This window comes from Anomaloglossus baeobatrachus, chromosome 11, assembly GCF_048569485.1.
Source record: "Anomaloglossus baeobatrachus isolate aAnoBae1 chromosome 11, aAnoBae1.hap1, whole genome shotgun sequence".
In the NCBI taxonomy this organism is placed as follows: Eukaryota; Metazoa; Chordata; class Amphibia; order Anura; family Aromobatidae; genus Anomaloglossus; species Anomaloglossus baeobatrachus.
The window spans coordinates 54,211,509-54,226,540 of NC_134363.1; the positions used below are offsets into that span (position 1 = coordinate 54,211,509).

General features: G+C 53.0%; 1 protein-coding gene across 1 annotated transcript in view; it reads right to left on the bottom strand.

Moving 5' to 3' along the window:
• ALDH16A1 (aldehyde dehydrogenase 16 family member A1) overlaps positions 1 to 15,032 on the bottom strand; it is a 123,426-nt gene that overhangs the window by 52,114 nt on the left and 56,280 nt on the right. Inside the window, exons 8-10 of the mRNA XM_075328598.1 lie at positions 13,112 to 13,309; positions 390 to 488; positions 154 to 290 (exon numbers count right to left, since the gene is read on the bottom strand). Coding sequence (XP_075184713.1) covers positions 154 to 290; positions 390 to 488; positions 13,112 to 13,309 — 434 coding nt within the window. The remainder of the gene's footprint in view (positions 1 to 153; positions 291 to 389; positions 489 to 13,111; positions 13,310 to 15,032) is intronic.

The window sequence follows — 15,032 nt, forward strand, 5'->3', positions numbered from 1 at the left end:
ATTTTTCCTGTTCTGCCCATCAGTGCGGGTCACAGCAGTTGGACCCCCACCATTTGGCAAGTTATCAGTTATCCTATGGATCCTATGGATAACTTGGCTTAAATTGAACAACCCCTTTAAGGCCAGCACTAAAGAGGCACTTAAACTACTCACCTCAATGCCACCTCTAAGGCAAGCGGTAGGTTATCAGTCCACACACTTGCTGCCAGTCCATATGGGGTGTTGTTCCCCAGGGCAATAGCTTCTTTAGCGGTGCGGAAAGACATGGCAACCAGGACTGGTCCGAAAATCTGATAAAACAAAACCACCAGAAAGTCTGTATATATATCAGGACATGGTAACAATATACACGTGAGTTTACAAAAAATTATTAGTAGTGACTTTCTCACCTCTTCTCGGACACAGCGAGAGGTGGTGTCCACACCGGTGATCAGGGTCGGCAGGTAAAATAATCCTTTCTTAGGGAGAGGTCCTGGAGCCTGGAAAACCTGAAAAATTGGCAGACAGGAATCTATTTAAATGGAATACGTCAGAAGGTTGTTGCTATGTAATCTGAGAGCAGCATGATGTAGGGGATGAGACCCTGATTCCAGTGATCACTTACTGGGCTGCTTGCTGTCATTTTCGTACAATCCCTGTTTCCTCTGCTGCATATCTAGCAGATCCCTGTATAACCCCGCCCACACCACCGATTGGCAGAAAGCTACCAATCAGTGGTGGGGGCGGGGTTATATAGCAGCAGGACTAGGAGACACGAGACACCTAGTCCTGTAGTGATAATCTCATGCTGATGAAACACTTATTTTATTGAAACAGCAAAACACAGCCTAGTAAGTCACACATCGCTGGATTCGGGGAGTTAGTACCTACATCATGCTGCTCTCAGGTTACATAGCAAAAAGAAGGGAATTTTGTTACTTACCGTAAATTCCTTTTCTTCTAGCTCCTATTGGGAGACCCAGACGATTGGGTGTATAGCACTGCCTCCGGAGGCCACACAAAGCATTACACTAAAAAGTGTAAGGCCCCTCCCCTTCTGGCTATACACCCCCAGTGGGATCACTGGCTCACCAGTTTTAGTGCAAAAGCAAGAAGGAGGAAAGCCAAGAACTGGTTTAAACAAATTCACTCCGAAGTAACATCGGAGAACTGAAAACCATTCAACATGAACAACATGTGTACCCGAAAAACAACCAAAAATCCCGAAGGACAACAGGGCGGGTGCTGGGTCTCCCAATAGGAGCTAGAAGAGAAGGGAATTTTGTTACTTACCGTAAATTCCTTTTCTTCTAGCTCCTATTGGGAGACCCAGACGATTGGGTGTATAGCACTGCCTCCGGAGGCCACACAAAGCAATTACACTAAAAAGTGTAAGGCCCCTCCCCTTCTGGCTATACACCCCCAGTGGGATCACTGGCTCACCAGTTTTAGTGCAAAAGCAAGAAGGAGGAAAGCCAATAACTGGTTTAAACAAATTCACTCCGAAGTAACGTCGGAGAACTGAAAACCGTTCAACATGAACAACATGTGTACCCGAAAAACAACCAAAAATCCCGAAGGACAACAGGGCGGGTGCTGGGTCTCCCAATAGGAGCTAGAAGAAAAGGAATTTACGGTAAGTAACAAAATTCCCTTCTTCTTCGGCGCTCCATTGGGAGACCCAGACGATTGGGACGTCCAAAAGCTGTCCCTGGGTGGGTAAAGAAATACCTCATGTTAGAGCTGCAAAGACAGCCCTCCCCTACGGGGAGGCAACTGCCGCCTGCAGGACTCTTCTACCTAGGCTGGCGTCCGCCGAAGCATAGGTATGCACCTGATAATGTTTGGTGAAAGTGTGCAGACTCGACCAGGTAGCTGCCTGGCACACCTGTTGAGCCGTAGCCTGGTGTCGTAATGCACTACCTTGTCCTGGTGGAAGACCAGGAAGGGAGCCTTGGATGATAGCGCTGCCAGCTCAGACACTCTCCGAAGAGATGTGATCGCTACCAGAAAAGCCACTTTCTGTGATAGTCTAGAAAGTGAAACCTCCCTCAGAGGCTCGAAGGGCGGCTTCTGAAGGGCAACTAGTACCCTGTTCAGATCCCATGGATCTAACGGCCGCTTGTACGGGGGTACGATATGGCAAACCCCCTGTAGGAACGTGCGCACCTTAGGAAGGCGTGCCAAACGCCTCTGAAAAAAGACGGATAGCGCCGAGACCTGACCTTTAAGGGAGCCGAGCGACAAACCTTTTTCTAACCCAGATTGCAGGAAAGAAAGAAAGGTAGGCAATGCAAATGGCCAGGGGGACACTCCCTGAGCAGAGCACCAGGATAAGAATATCCTCCACGTTCTGTGGTAGATCTTAGCGGACGTGGGCTTCCTAGCCTGTCTCATGGTGGCAACGACCCCTTGGGATAATCCTGAAGACGCTAGGATCCAGGACTCAATGGCCACACAGTCAGGTTCAGGGCCGCAGAATTCCGATGGAAAAACGGCCCTTGGGACAGTAAGTCTGGTCGGTCTGGTAGTGCCCACGGTTGGCCGACCGTGAGCTGCCACAGATCCGGATACCACGCCCTCCTCGGCCAGTCTGGGGCGACGAGTATGACGCGGCTGCAATCGGATCTGATCTTGCGTAGCACTCTGGGCAAGAGTGCCAGAGGTGGAAACACATAAGGGAGCCGGAACTGCGACCAATCTTGCACTAGGGCATCTGCCGCCAGCGCTCTTTGATCGCGAGACCGTGCCATGAAGGTTGGGACCTTGTTGTTGTGCCGGGACGCCATGAGGTCGACGTCCGGCCTTCCCCATCGGCGACAGATTTCCTGAAACACGTCTGGGTGAAGGGACCATTCCCCTGCGTCCATGCCCTGGCGACTGAGGAAGTCTGCTTCCCAGTTTTCTACGCCGGGGATGTGAACTGCGGATATGGTGGAGGCCGTGGCTTCCACCCACATCAGAATCCGCCGGACTTCCTGGAAGGCTTGCCGACTGCGTGTCCCCCCTTGGTGGTTGATGTATGCCACCGCTGTGGAGTTGTCCGACTGAATTCGGATCTGCCTTCCTTCCAGCCACTGCTGGAAGGCTAGTAGGGCAAGATATACTGCTCTGATTTCCAGAACATTGATCTGAAGGGTGGACTCCTGCTGAGTCCACGTACCCTGAGCCCTGTGGTGGAGAAAAACTGCTCCCCACCCTGACAGACTCGCGTCTGTCGTGACCACCGCCCAAGACGGTGGTAGGAAGGATCTTCCCTGTGATAATGAGGTGGGAAGAAGCCACCACTGCAGAGAGTCCTTGGCCGTCTGGGAAAGGGAGACTTTCCTGTCCAGGGATTTTGACTTCCCGTCCCATTGGCGGAGAATGTCCCATTGAAGTGGGCGCAGATGAAACTGCGCAAACGGAACCGCCTCCATTGCCGCCACCATCTTCCCGAGGAAGTGCATGAGGCGTCTTAAGGAGTGCGACTGACTTTGAAGGAGAGCCTGCACCCCAGTCTGTAGAGACCGCTGCTTGTCCAGCGGAAGCTTCACTATCGCTGAGAGAGTATGAAACTCCATGCCAAGATATGTTAGTGATTGGGTCGGTGACAGATTTGACTTTGAGAAGTTGATGATCCACCCGAACGTCTGGAGAGTCTCCAGTGCAACAGTCAAGCTGAGTTGGCATGCCTCTTGAGAGGGTGCCTTGACCAGTAGATCGTCCAAGTAAGGGATCACAGAGTGTCCCTGAGAGTGCAAGACTGCTACCACTGCCGCCATGATCTTGGTGAACACCCGTGGGGCTGTCGCCAGACCAAATGGCAGAGCTACGAACTGAAGATGGTCGTCTCCTATCACGAAGCGTAGAAAGCATTGGTGCTCTGTAGCAATCGGCACGTGGAGATAAGCATCCTTGATGTCTATTGATGCTAGGAAATCTCCTTGAGACATTGAGGCAATGACTGAGCGGAGGGATTCCATCCGGAACCGCCTGGCGTTCACATGCTTGTTGAGCAGTTTTAGGTCCAGAACAGGACGGAATGAGCCGTCCTTTTTTGGCACCACAAAGAGATTGGAGTAAAGGACCTCGTTCCTGAAGAGGAACAGGGACCACCACTCCTTCTGCTCTTAGAGAATTCACCGCCTGCAGAAGGGCATCTGCTCGGTCGGGATGTGGGGAAGTTCTGAAGAACCGAGGCGGAGGACGAGAACTGAACTCTATCCTGTACCCGTGAGACAAAATGTCTGTTACCCACCGGTCTTTGACCTGTGGCAGCCAAATGTCGCAAAAGCGGGAGAGCCTGCCACCGACCGAGGATGCGGAGGGAGGCGGCCGAAAGTCATGAGGCAGCCGCCTTGGAAGCGGTACCTCCGGTTGCTTTCTTGGGGCGTGAGTGAGCCCGCCAGGAATCAGAGCTCCTTTGCTCTTTCTGAGTCCCTTTGGACGAGGAGAATTGGGGCTTGCCCGAGCCTCGAAAGGACCGAAACTTTGACTGCCACTTCCTCTGTGGAGGTTTGCTTGATCTGGGCTGGGGTAAGGAGGAGTCCTTACCTTTGGACTGTTTAATGATTTCCGCCAATTGCTCACCAAACAGTCTGTCTCCAGATAATGGCAAGCTGGTTAAACATTTTTTAGAAGCAGAATCTGCTTTCCATTCCTTTAACCACAAGGCTCTGCGCAAAACTACAGAGTTGGCGGATGCCATTGAGGTACGGCTCGTAGAGTCCAAGACCGCATTGATAGCGTAGGTCGCAAACGCAGACATTTGCGTAGTTAGGGACGCCACTTGCGGCACTGCTGGACGTATGAGAGAGTCCACCTGTGCCAGACCAGCTGAAATAGCTTGGAGCGCCCACACGGCCGCGAATGCTGGAGCAAACGACGCGCCAATAGCTTCATAGACAGATTTCAACCAAAGGTCCATCTGTCTGTCATTGGCATCTTTAAGTGAAGCCCCATCCTCCACTGCAACTATGGATCTAGCTGCAAGCCTGGATATTGGAGGGTCCACTTTTGGACACTGGGTCCAGCGTTTGACCACGTCAGGGGGAAAAGGATAACGTGTATCCTTAAGGCGTTTAGAAAAACGCTTGTCCGGATAAGTATTGTGTTTCTGGATGGATTCTCTGAAGTCAGAGTGGTCCAGAAAAGTACTCAATTTACGCTTGGGATACAGGAAATGGAATTTCTCCTGCTGTGCAGCTGCCTCCTCTGCAGAAGGGGCTGGGGGAGAAATATCCAACAGCCTATTGATGGCCGCTATAAGGTCATTTACCATGGCGTCACCATCTGGCGTATCCAAATTGAGTGCGGCGTCAGGACAAGACTCCTGATCACCCACCTCTGAGCCATCATATAGAGACCCTTCTCGCTGAGACCCTGATCCGCGTGATGACGTGGAGGGTCTCTCCCAGCGAGCTCGCTTAGGCGGACTGGGACTGTCATCGGAGTCAGAGCCCTCAGCCTGTGATGCCTGGGACCCCCTTGAATTACGGATTAATTCCAGCTGAGGGGGGCCGGGGAACATAGACACAGCGGTGTCCATGGTCTGAGCAACTGGCCTGGACTGCAAGGTCTCCAGGATTTTTGTCATAGTCACAGACATTTTATCAGCAAAGACTGCAAATTCTGTCCCCGTCACCGGGGTAGGGTTCACAGGCGTCTCTGCCTGGGCTACCACCACAATAGGCTCTGGCTGACGAAGTGACACTGGGACTGAACATTGCACACAATGAGAGTCGTTGGAGCCTGCTGGTAGATTAGCCCCACATGCTGTACAAGCAGTGTATACAGCCCGTGCCTTGGCACCCTTGCGTTTTGCGGATGACATGCTGTTGTCTCCTCAAAGCAATATAGGGTGTACAGCCAAGAAGCGACCTTACAGTGCAGTACACAAATATAACACTGTGGCACTAGTGGGGCCGCACGTATGTGCTGCTTACCGCCCGCTTAGCGCGGGTGTGTGGTCGCCAGAAACCCCTAGCCTGGGTCCCTCAGAGCCTGCGTCCGTTCTCCAGCCAGACTGCATGAGTATAATGGCTGCCGGCGTCCTGGGGAGCTGCAAGCCTGGGGGCGGGCCTAGGGCGTGCACAGAGAAAAAAGCGCGAAGCCTGTGTCCTACTGTGCTCAGTGAGAGGGCTGGAGCATGTAAATCGTGCTCCAGCCCTCGGCGCTGCCGATTGAACAACGTCTCTCCCCTACCCTGATTGACAGGGTGGGGGGCGTTAACGAAGCGGAGCTAGGCCGCAGAAAACCGGGGACTAAAGTTAGAAGCGCCGCCGCCGTAAAAGCGCGGTCGGCGCGTCCCCGGCGCACTACAAGTCGCAGCTGCGCCGCCGCTCCAGGGGCGGTCGGCGCGGCGATCCACACACATAAAGTCCCCCAGTAATCTGCGGGGACTATAAGCCCAGCGCACAGCGCTACAGTCCCCGGCGCACTAGCACACCCAGCAAGCCTGGGGTGTGCGTGGCCTGCCATACGGGGACACAGAGTACCTGAAAGTTGCAGGGCCTTGTCCCTGAACGGCACTCCCGCTCCACATCCAGCAGGTTCAATGGGTCTGTGGATGGAGCCCGGCCTCAGGGCTTGGTGGCCGGTAAGATCCCACTTCCTCAGAGCCCCTCAGGGGGATGGGGAAGGAAAACAGCATGTGGGCTCCAGCCTCCGTACCCGCAATGGGTACCTCAACCTTACAAACCACAAGTGGGGTAAGAAGGGAGCATGCTGGGGGCCCCATATGGGCCCTCTTTTCTTCCATCCGATATAGTCAGCAGCTACTGCTGACTAAACAGTGGAGCTATGCGTGGATGTCTGACCTCCTTCGCACAAAGCAGAAAAACTGGTGAGCCAGTGATCCCACTGGGGGTGTATAGCCAGAAGGGGAGGGGCCTTACACTTTTTAGTGTAATTGCTTTGTGTGGCCTCCGGAGGCAGTGCTATACACCCAATCGTCTGGGTCTCCCAATGGAGCGCCGAAGAAAAAGGAATTTACGGTAAGTAACAAAATTCCCTTCTTCTTCGGCGCTCCATTGGGAGACCCAGACGATTGGGACGTCCAAAAGCTGTCCCTGGGTGGGTAAAGAAATACCTCATGTTAGAGCTGCAAGACAGCCCTCCCCTATAGGGAGGCAACTGCCGCCTGCAGGACTCTTCTACCTAGGCTGGCGTCCGCCGAAGCATAGGTATGCACCTGATAATGTTTGGTGAAAGTGTGCAGACTCGACCAGGTAGCTGCCTGGCACACCTGTTGAGCCGTAGCCTGGTGTCGTAATGCCCAGGACGCACCCACGGCTCTGGTAGAATGGGCCTTCAGCCCTGATGGAACCGGAAGCCCAGCAGAACGGTAGGCTTCAAGAATTGGTTCTTTGATCCATCGAGCCAGGGTGGCTTTGGAAGCCTGCGACCCTTTGCGCTTACCAGCGACAAGGACAAAGAGTGCATCCGAGCGGCGCAGGGGCGCCGTGCGGGAAATGTAGATTCTGAGTGCTCTCACCAGATCCAACAAATGCAAATCCTTTTCATACCGATGAACTGCATGCGGATAAAAGGAAGGCAAGGAGATATCCTGATTAAGATGAAAAGAGGATACCACCTTAGGGAGAAACTCCTGAATGGGGCGCAGCACTACCTTGTCCTGGTGGAACACCAGGAAAGGAGCTTTGGATGACAGCGCTGCTAGTTCAGACACTCTCCGAAGAGACGTGACCGCTACCAGAAAGGCCACTTTCTGTGAGAGTCGAGAAAGTGACACATCCCTCAGAGGCTCGAAGGGCGGCTTCTGGAGAGTAACAAGGACCTTGTTTAGATCCCACGGATCTAACGGCCGCCTGTACGGAGGTACGATATGACAAACCCCCTGCAGGAACGTGCGCACCTGAGAAAGTCGTGCTAGACGCTTCTGAAAAAACACGGATAGTGCCGAGACTTGCCCTTTAAGGGAGCCGAGCGACAAGCCCTTTTCCAACCCAGATTGCAGGAAGGAAAGAAAGACAGGTAACGCGAATGGCCAGGGAGATACTCCTTGTGCAGAGCACCAGGATAAGAAAATCTTCCACGTTCTGTGGTAGATCTTAGCAGAAGTGGACTTCCTAGCCTGTCTCATGGTGGCAACGACCCCTTGGGATAATCCTGAAGACGCTAGGATCCAGGACTCAATGGCCACACAGTCAGGTTCAGGGCCGCAGAATTCCGATGGAAAAACGGCCCTTGGGACAGTAAGTCTGGTCGGTCTGGTAGTGCCCACGGTTGGCCGACCGTGAGCTGCCACAGATCCGGATACCACGCCCTCCTCGGCCAGTCTGGGGCGACGAGTATGACGCGGCCGCAATCAGATCTGATCTTGCGTAACACTCTGGGCAAGAGTGCCAGAGGTGGAAACACATAAGGGAGCCGGAACTGCGACCAATCTTGCACTAAGGCGTCTGCCGCCAGAGCTCTTTGATCGCGAGACCGCGCTATGAAGGTCGGGACCTTGTTGTTGTGCCGAGACGCCATTAGGTCGACGTCCGGCACCCCCCAGCGGCGGCAGATTTCCTGAAACACGTCCGGGTGAAGGGACCATTCCCCTGCGTCCATGCCCTGGCGACTGAGGAAGTCTGCTTCCCAGTTTTCTACGCCCGGGATGTGAACTGCTGATATGGTGGAAGCTCTTTCCTCTACCCACATGAGAATTCGCCTGACTTCCTGGAAGGCTTGCCGACTGCGTGTCCCTCCTTGGTGGTTGATGTATGCCACCGCTGTGGAGTTGTCCGACTGAATTCGGATCTGCTTTCCTTCCAGCCACTGCTGGAAGGCTAATAGGGCAAGATACACTGCCCTGATTTCCAGAACATTGATCTGAAGGGTGGACTCCTGCTGAGTCCACGTCCCTTGAGCCCTGTGGTGGAGAAAAACTGCTCCCCACCCTGACAGACTCGCGTCTGTCGTGACCACTGCCCAGGATGGGGGCAGGAATGATCTTCCCTGCGTTAATGAGGTGGGAAGGAGCCACCATAGCAGAGAATCCTTGGCCGTCTGAGAAAGGGAGACTTTCCTGTCTAGGGAAGTTGTCTTCCCGTCCCACTGGCGGAGAATGTCCCATTGAAGTGGACGCAGATGAAACTGCGCGAACGGGACTGCCTCCATTGCTGCCACCATCTTCCCTAGGAAGTGCATGAGGCGCCTTAAGGGGTGCGACTGACCCTGAAGGAGAGACTGCACCCCTGCCCGTAGAGACCGCTGCTTGTCCAGCGGAAGCTTCACTATCGCTGAGAGAGTATGAAACTCCATGCCAAGATACGTTAGTGATTGAGTCGGTGCCAGGTTTGACTTTGAAAAGTTGATGATCCACCCGAAAGCCTGGAGAGTCTCCAGCGCAACATTCAGGCTGTGTTGGCATGCCTCTTGAGAGGGTGCTTTGACAAGTAGATCGTCTAAGTAAGGGATCACCGAATGTCCCTGAGAATGCAAGACTGCTACCACTGCCGCCATGACCTTGGTGAAAACCCGTGGGGCTGTCGCCAGACCAAATGGCAGAGCTACGAACTGGAGATGGTCGTCTCCTATCACGAAACGTAGAAAACGTTGGTGCTCTGTAGCAATCGGCACGTGGAGATAAGCATCTTTGATGTCTATTGATGCAAGGAAATCTCCTTGAGACATTGAGGCAATGACAGAGCGGAGGGATTCCATCCGGAACCGCCTGGCGTTCACATGCTTGTTGAGCAGCTTTAGGTCCAGAACAGGACGGAACGAGCCGTCCTTTTTTGGAACCACGAAGAGATTGGAGTAAAAACCTTGCCCTTGTTCCTGCAGAGGAACAGGGATCACCACTCCTTCTGCTTTTAGTGAGCACACCGCCTGCAGAAGGGCATCTGCTCGGTCGGGATGTGGGGAGGTTCTGAAGAACCGAGGCGGAGGACGAGAACTGAATTCTATCCTGTACCCGTGAGACAAAATGTCTGCTACCCACCGGTCTTTGACCTGTGGCAGCCAAATGTCGCAAAAGCGGGAGAGCCTGCCACCGACCGAGGATGCGGAGGGCTGAGGCCGAAAGTCATGAGGCAGCCGCCTTGGAAGCGGTTCCTCCGGTTGCTTTCTTGGGACGTGACTGAGCCCGCCAGGAATCTGAGCTCCTTTGCTCCTTCTGAGTCCCTTTGGACGAGGAGAATTGGGTCTTGCTGGAGCCTCGAAAGGACCGAAACCTCGACTGCCACTTCCTCTGTTGAGGTTTGCTTGATCTGGGCTGGGGTAAGGAGGAGTCCTTACCCTTGGATTGCTTAATGATTTCAGCCAATTGTTCACCAAACAGTCTATCTACAGATAGCGGCAAGCTGGTTAAACATTTTTTGGAAGCAGAATCCGCTTTCCATTCCTTTAACCACAAGGCTCTGCGCAAGACAACAGAGTTGGCAGACGCAATTGAGGTACGGCTTGTAGAGTCCAGGACAGCGTTGATAGCGTAAGTCGCAAACGCAGACATTTGCGAGGTTAGGGACGCTACTCGCGGCACTGCTGGACATATGATAGAGTCCACCTGTGCCAGGCCAGCTGAAATAGCTTGGAGTGCCCACACGGCCGCGAATGCTGGAGCAAACGACGCGCCGATAGCTTCATAGACAGACTTTAACCAAAGGTCCATCTGTCTGTCATTGGCATCTTTAAGTGAAGCCCCATCTTCCACTGCAACTATGGATCTAGCTGCAAGCCTGGAGATTGGGGGGTCCACCTTTGGACACTGGGTCCAGCGTTTGACCACGTCAGGGGGAAAGGGATAACGTGTATCCTTAAGACGTTTGGAGAAACGCTTATCTGGGTAGGCATGGTGTTTCTGGACTGATTCTCTGAAGTCAGCGTGGTCCAGAAAAGTACTCAGTTTAGGCTTGGGATACCTGAAATGGAACTTCTCCTGCTGTGCAGCTGCCTCCTCTGCAGAAGGGGCAGGGGGAGAAATTTCCAATAGACTATTGATGGCCCCTATAAGGTCATTTACCATGGCGTCACCATCAGGAGTATCCAGATTGAGAGCGGTTTCAGGATTAGACTCCTGATCCCCCTCCTCTGTCTCATCATGTAGAGACTCTTCTCGTTGAGACCCTGATCCGCGTGATGACGTGGAGGGTCTCTCCCAGCGAGCACGCTTAGGCTGCCTGGGACTGTCATCTGAATCAGAGCCGTCAGGCTGAGATGCCTGGGACCCCCTTGAAGCACGGATTAACTCCAACTGAGGGGGACCGGGGAACATTGCCGCAGCAGTGTCCATGGACTGAGTAACTGGCCTGGCCTGCAAGGTCTCTAGGATTTTTGTCATAGTGACAGACATCCTGTCAGCAAAAACAGCAAACTCTGTCCCCGTCACCGGGACAGGGTTCACCGGCGACTCTGCCTGGGCCACTACCACCATAGGCTCCGGCTGACGAAGTGGCACAGGGACCGAACATTGCACACAATGGGGGTCATTGTAACCTGCCGGTAGATTAGCCCCACAAGCGGCACAAGCAGCGTTCACAGCCTGTGTCTTGGCACCCTTGCGTTTTGCAGATGACATGTTGTCGTCTCCTCAGAGCAATTGGGGTATACAGCCAAGAAGCGACCTTACAGTGCAAAATATATATATATATGGTACAGAGAAAAAAGTACACAAATATCACACTGTGGCACTAGTGGGGCCAGCACTTAAGTGCTGCTTACCGCCCGCTAAACGTGGGTGTGTGGACGCCAGAAATCCCTTGTCTGGGTCTCCCAGAGCCTGTGTCCGTTCTCCAGCCAGACTGCATGTAGGAATGGCTGCCGGCGTCCTGTGGAGAGGGGCGGGCCCTGGGCGTGTGCAGACAAAGAGCGGGAAACCTGCGCCCTACTGTGCTCAGTGAGAGGGCTGGAGCATGTAAATAAGGCTCCAGCCCTCGGCGCTGAATAAACGTACAGCGTCTCTCCCTTGCCCTGATTGACAGGGTGGGGGCGGGAACGAAGCGGAGCTAGGCCGCAAAAGCCGGGGACTAGATTTATAAGCGCCGCCGTCGTAAAAGCACGGTCGGCGCTAAGTCCCCGGCGCACTACAAGTCGCAGCCGCGCCGCCGCTCCAGGGGCGGCCGGCGCGGCAGTCCCCAACACATAAAGTCACTCAGACAAACTGTAGTGACTGTAACCCCAGCGCGCAGCGCTACTGTCCCCGGCGCACTAGCACACCCAGCAAGTCTGGAGTGTGCGCGGCCTGTACAAACGGGGACACAGAGTACCTTAATGTCGCAGGGCCTTGTCCCTGAACGGTACCCAGCTCCGTATCCAGCAGGTTCCATGGGTCTGTGGATGGAGCCCGGCCTCAGGGCTTGGGGGCCGGTAAGATCCCACTTCCTCAGAGCCCCTCAGGGGGATGGGGAAGGAAAACAGCATGTGGGCTCCAGCCTCCGTACCCGCAATGGGTACCTCAACCTTAACAAACACCGCCGACATAAAGTGGGGTGAGAAGGGAGCATGCTGGGGGCCCTAGTATGGGACCTCTTTTCTTCCATCCGACATAGTCAGCAGCTGCTGCTGACTAAACAGTGGAGCTATGCGTGGATGTCTGACCTCCTTCGCACACAGCAGAAAACTGGTGAGCCAGTGATCCCACTGGGGGTGTATAGCCAGAAGGGGAGGGGCCTTACACTTTTTAGTGTAATGCTTTGTGTGGCCTCCGGAGGCAGTGCTATACACCCAATCGTCTGGGTCTCCCAATGGAGCGCCGAAGAAATAGCTGGCAAATTCCCTGTCAGTGTACCTCCAGCCAAACGTGCTGAATCCTTACCATAAATTGGTACAGCCTTTAAGATAGTAAGTTGGAAATTTGCAAATATATATAACCATTTAATAATAATAATAATAATAATAATAATAATAATAAATTAATTTATATAGCGCTATTAATTCCACAGCACTTTACATACATTGGCAACACTGTCCCCATTGGGGCTCACAATTTAGAGTCCCTATCTGTATGTCTTTGGAGTGTGGGAGGAAATCAGAGTACCCGGAGGAAACCCACGCAAACACGGGGAGAACATACAAACTCCTTGCAGATGTTGTCCTTGGTGGGATTTGAACCCAGGACCCCAGCGCTGCAAGACTGCAGTGCTAACCACTGAGCCACCGCCGTGCCGCCCAATTTCCATTAGTTTTCAGAGCGGCCGCTCACCTCTGCCCCTTCTGAACGAGCCTCGTCCACAAATTCGCTGATGGTCTTCTTTTGGCTTTCATCCACCAGGGCTCCCATGTCGATGCATTTGTCTAGGCTGTCCCCGACCCTCAGGTGGGACATCCTATGCTTGAGTCTGCGGATCAAATCTTCAGCAATGGACTCCTGCATGAGAAGCCGGGACCCCGCGCTGCAAACCTGGTGTAAAAGGAGAAAAATCGATCAACCTAGGCCGAGCTCATGCCTGATGGTTCCCTTAGCCCTGGCTTTGCCTCTATCAGTTTTATGTCAGAGCTGAACACAACTAATGATAAAGCTATGAACTTTGTGCAGCAATTTAAGGTTTTTTGATCCAGCACAACAACTGATGCACATAGAAAACGATGGGTGACAGTATATGGGAAAAAAAGCCGTAAATCTGTCAGCAGGTTTTTGCTAAGTAGAAGACAGCATGCTGCAATGGTTAATGCAGAGAATTCAGGGATGTCTGCCTTGTCAATGTTCAATTTTTTATTTGAGCTGGTAAGTGCTGCTCATTGAGCTGGTAATCGCTGCTCATTGAGCTTGTACGCGCTGCTCATTGAGCTGGTAAGCACTGCTCATTTAGCTTGTACGCGCTGCTCATTGAGCTGGTACGCGCTGCTCATTGAGCTGGTACCCACTGCTCATTGAGCTTGTACGCGCTGCTCATTGAGCTGGTAAGCACTGCTCATTGAGCTGGTACGCGCTGCTCATTGAGCTGGTACCCACTGCTCATTGAGCTGGTACGCGCTGCTCATTGAGCTGGTACGCGCTGCTCATTGAGCTGGTACGCGCTGCTCATTGAGCTGGTACGCGCTGCTCATTGAGCTTGTAAGCGCTGCTCATTGAGCTTGTATGTGCTGCTCATTGAGCTGGTACGCGCTGCTCATTGAGCTGGTACGCGCTGCTCATTGAGCTGGTACGCGCTGCTCATTGAGCTGGTACGCGCTGCTCATTGAGCTGGTAAGCGCTGCTTTGTAGCTTGACTGTCCACCCACTTCACTGCTTGGAGCATCCGACACTGCACATTTCGGGTGAAGATGCCGCTGGTCCAAATGGTCAATTTAGGAGGAAGACAGGAGTCTGAGGAGCGGTTTTCTCCTGAAGAAAGATGTTGAGAAAACCCCCTTTTAATTAGAGTGGTAGTCGAGCATACTCTTCATTCACTTTTCATGGGTCTGACGGAAACAGACTTGAGATCCATGAAGTGCAGAAAGCTTCAGGGGTCACCGAGCCTCCACATTGCAAGAATAATGTTGGGGGGGGGTCCTAGGATAAACTAGGGCTCCGGTTGGGAGATCTAAAGAGATGACAGTCCTGTGATTTAGAATAAGTCCCATCACATAACTATTTTTCGTCATAGAGTGCACTGGTTATTCCCCAGCAGGTCTAATGATGAACGAGCGGCCGGACAGGCCAGTGCTCCGGTTACACATAAATCAGTAGAACTGTTTAACTCTGGTTTGTCTCCAAAGTAGTCTGTGATTTACAGCCAGCTATTTAATTCATTGCGCCTCCAACTGTACAACCGCCATATGCTCCGCACTAAACCGCTCCGATATGTAGACTGGGGCCAGCGACCTTAGAGATAAAAAAAAAAAAAAACAAAAACACACGGCTGACGTCTGCCACCGCTCCTGACAGCAAGAAGAAGCGAGACAGTCGTGGAACTGCCCCAAGTAAAATGAGTTTTTCCGTTTCGGAAACCAGTTTGCATTTGTTTAAAAAAATAAAAAAAAAATTGTGCTTTACTCACCCTCCCCTGGTCTAGAGCAGAGTCTCCACAGCTGCTCCCAGTGCCTGTTATTGTCTGCAGCGTTGAGATCACGTCAACAGCGCTGCAGCCAAACCGTGAGCTCAGCTCCTCTGAGCAGCTGTCGAGAAGACCTCTGTGCTACAG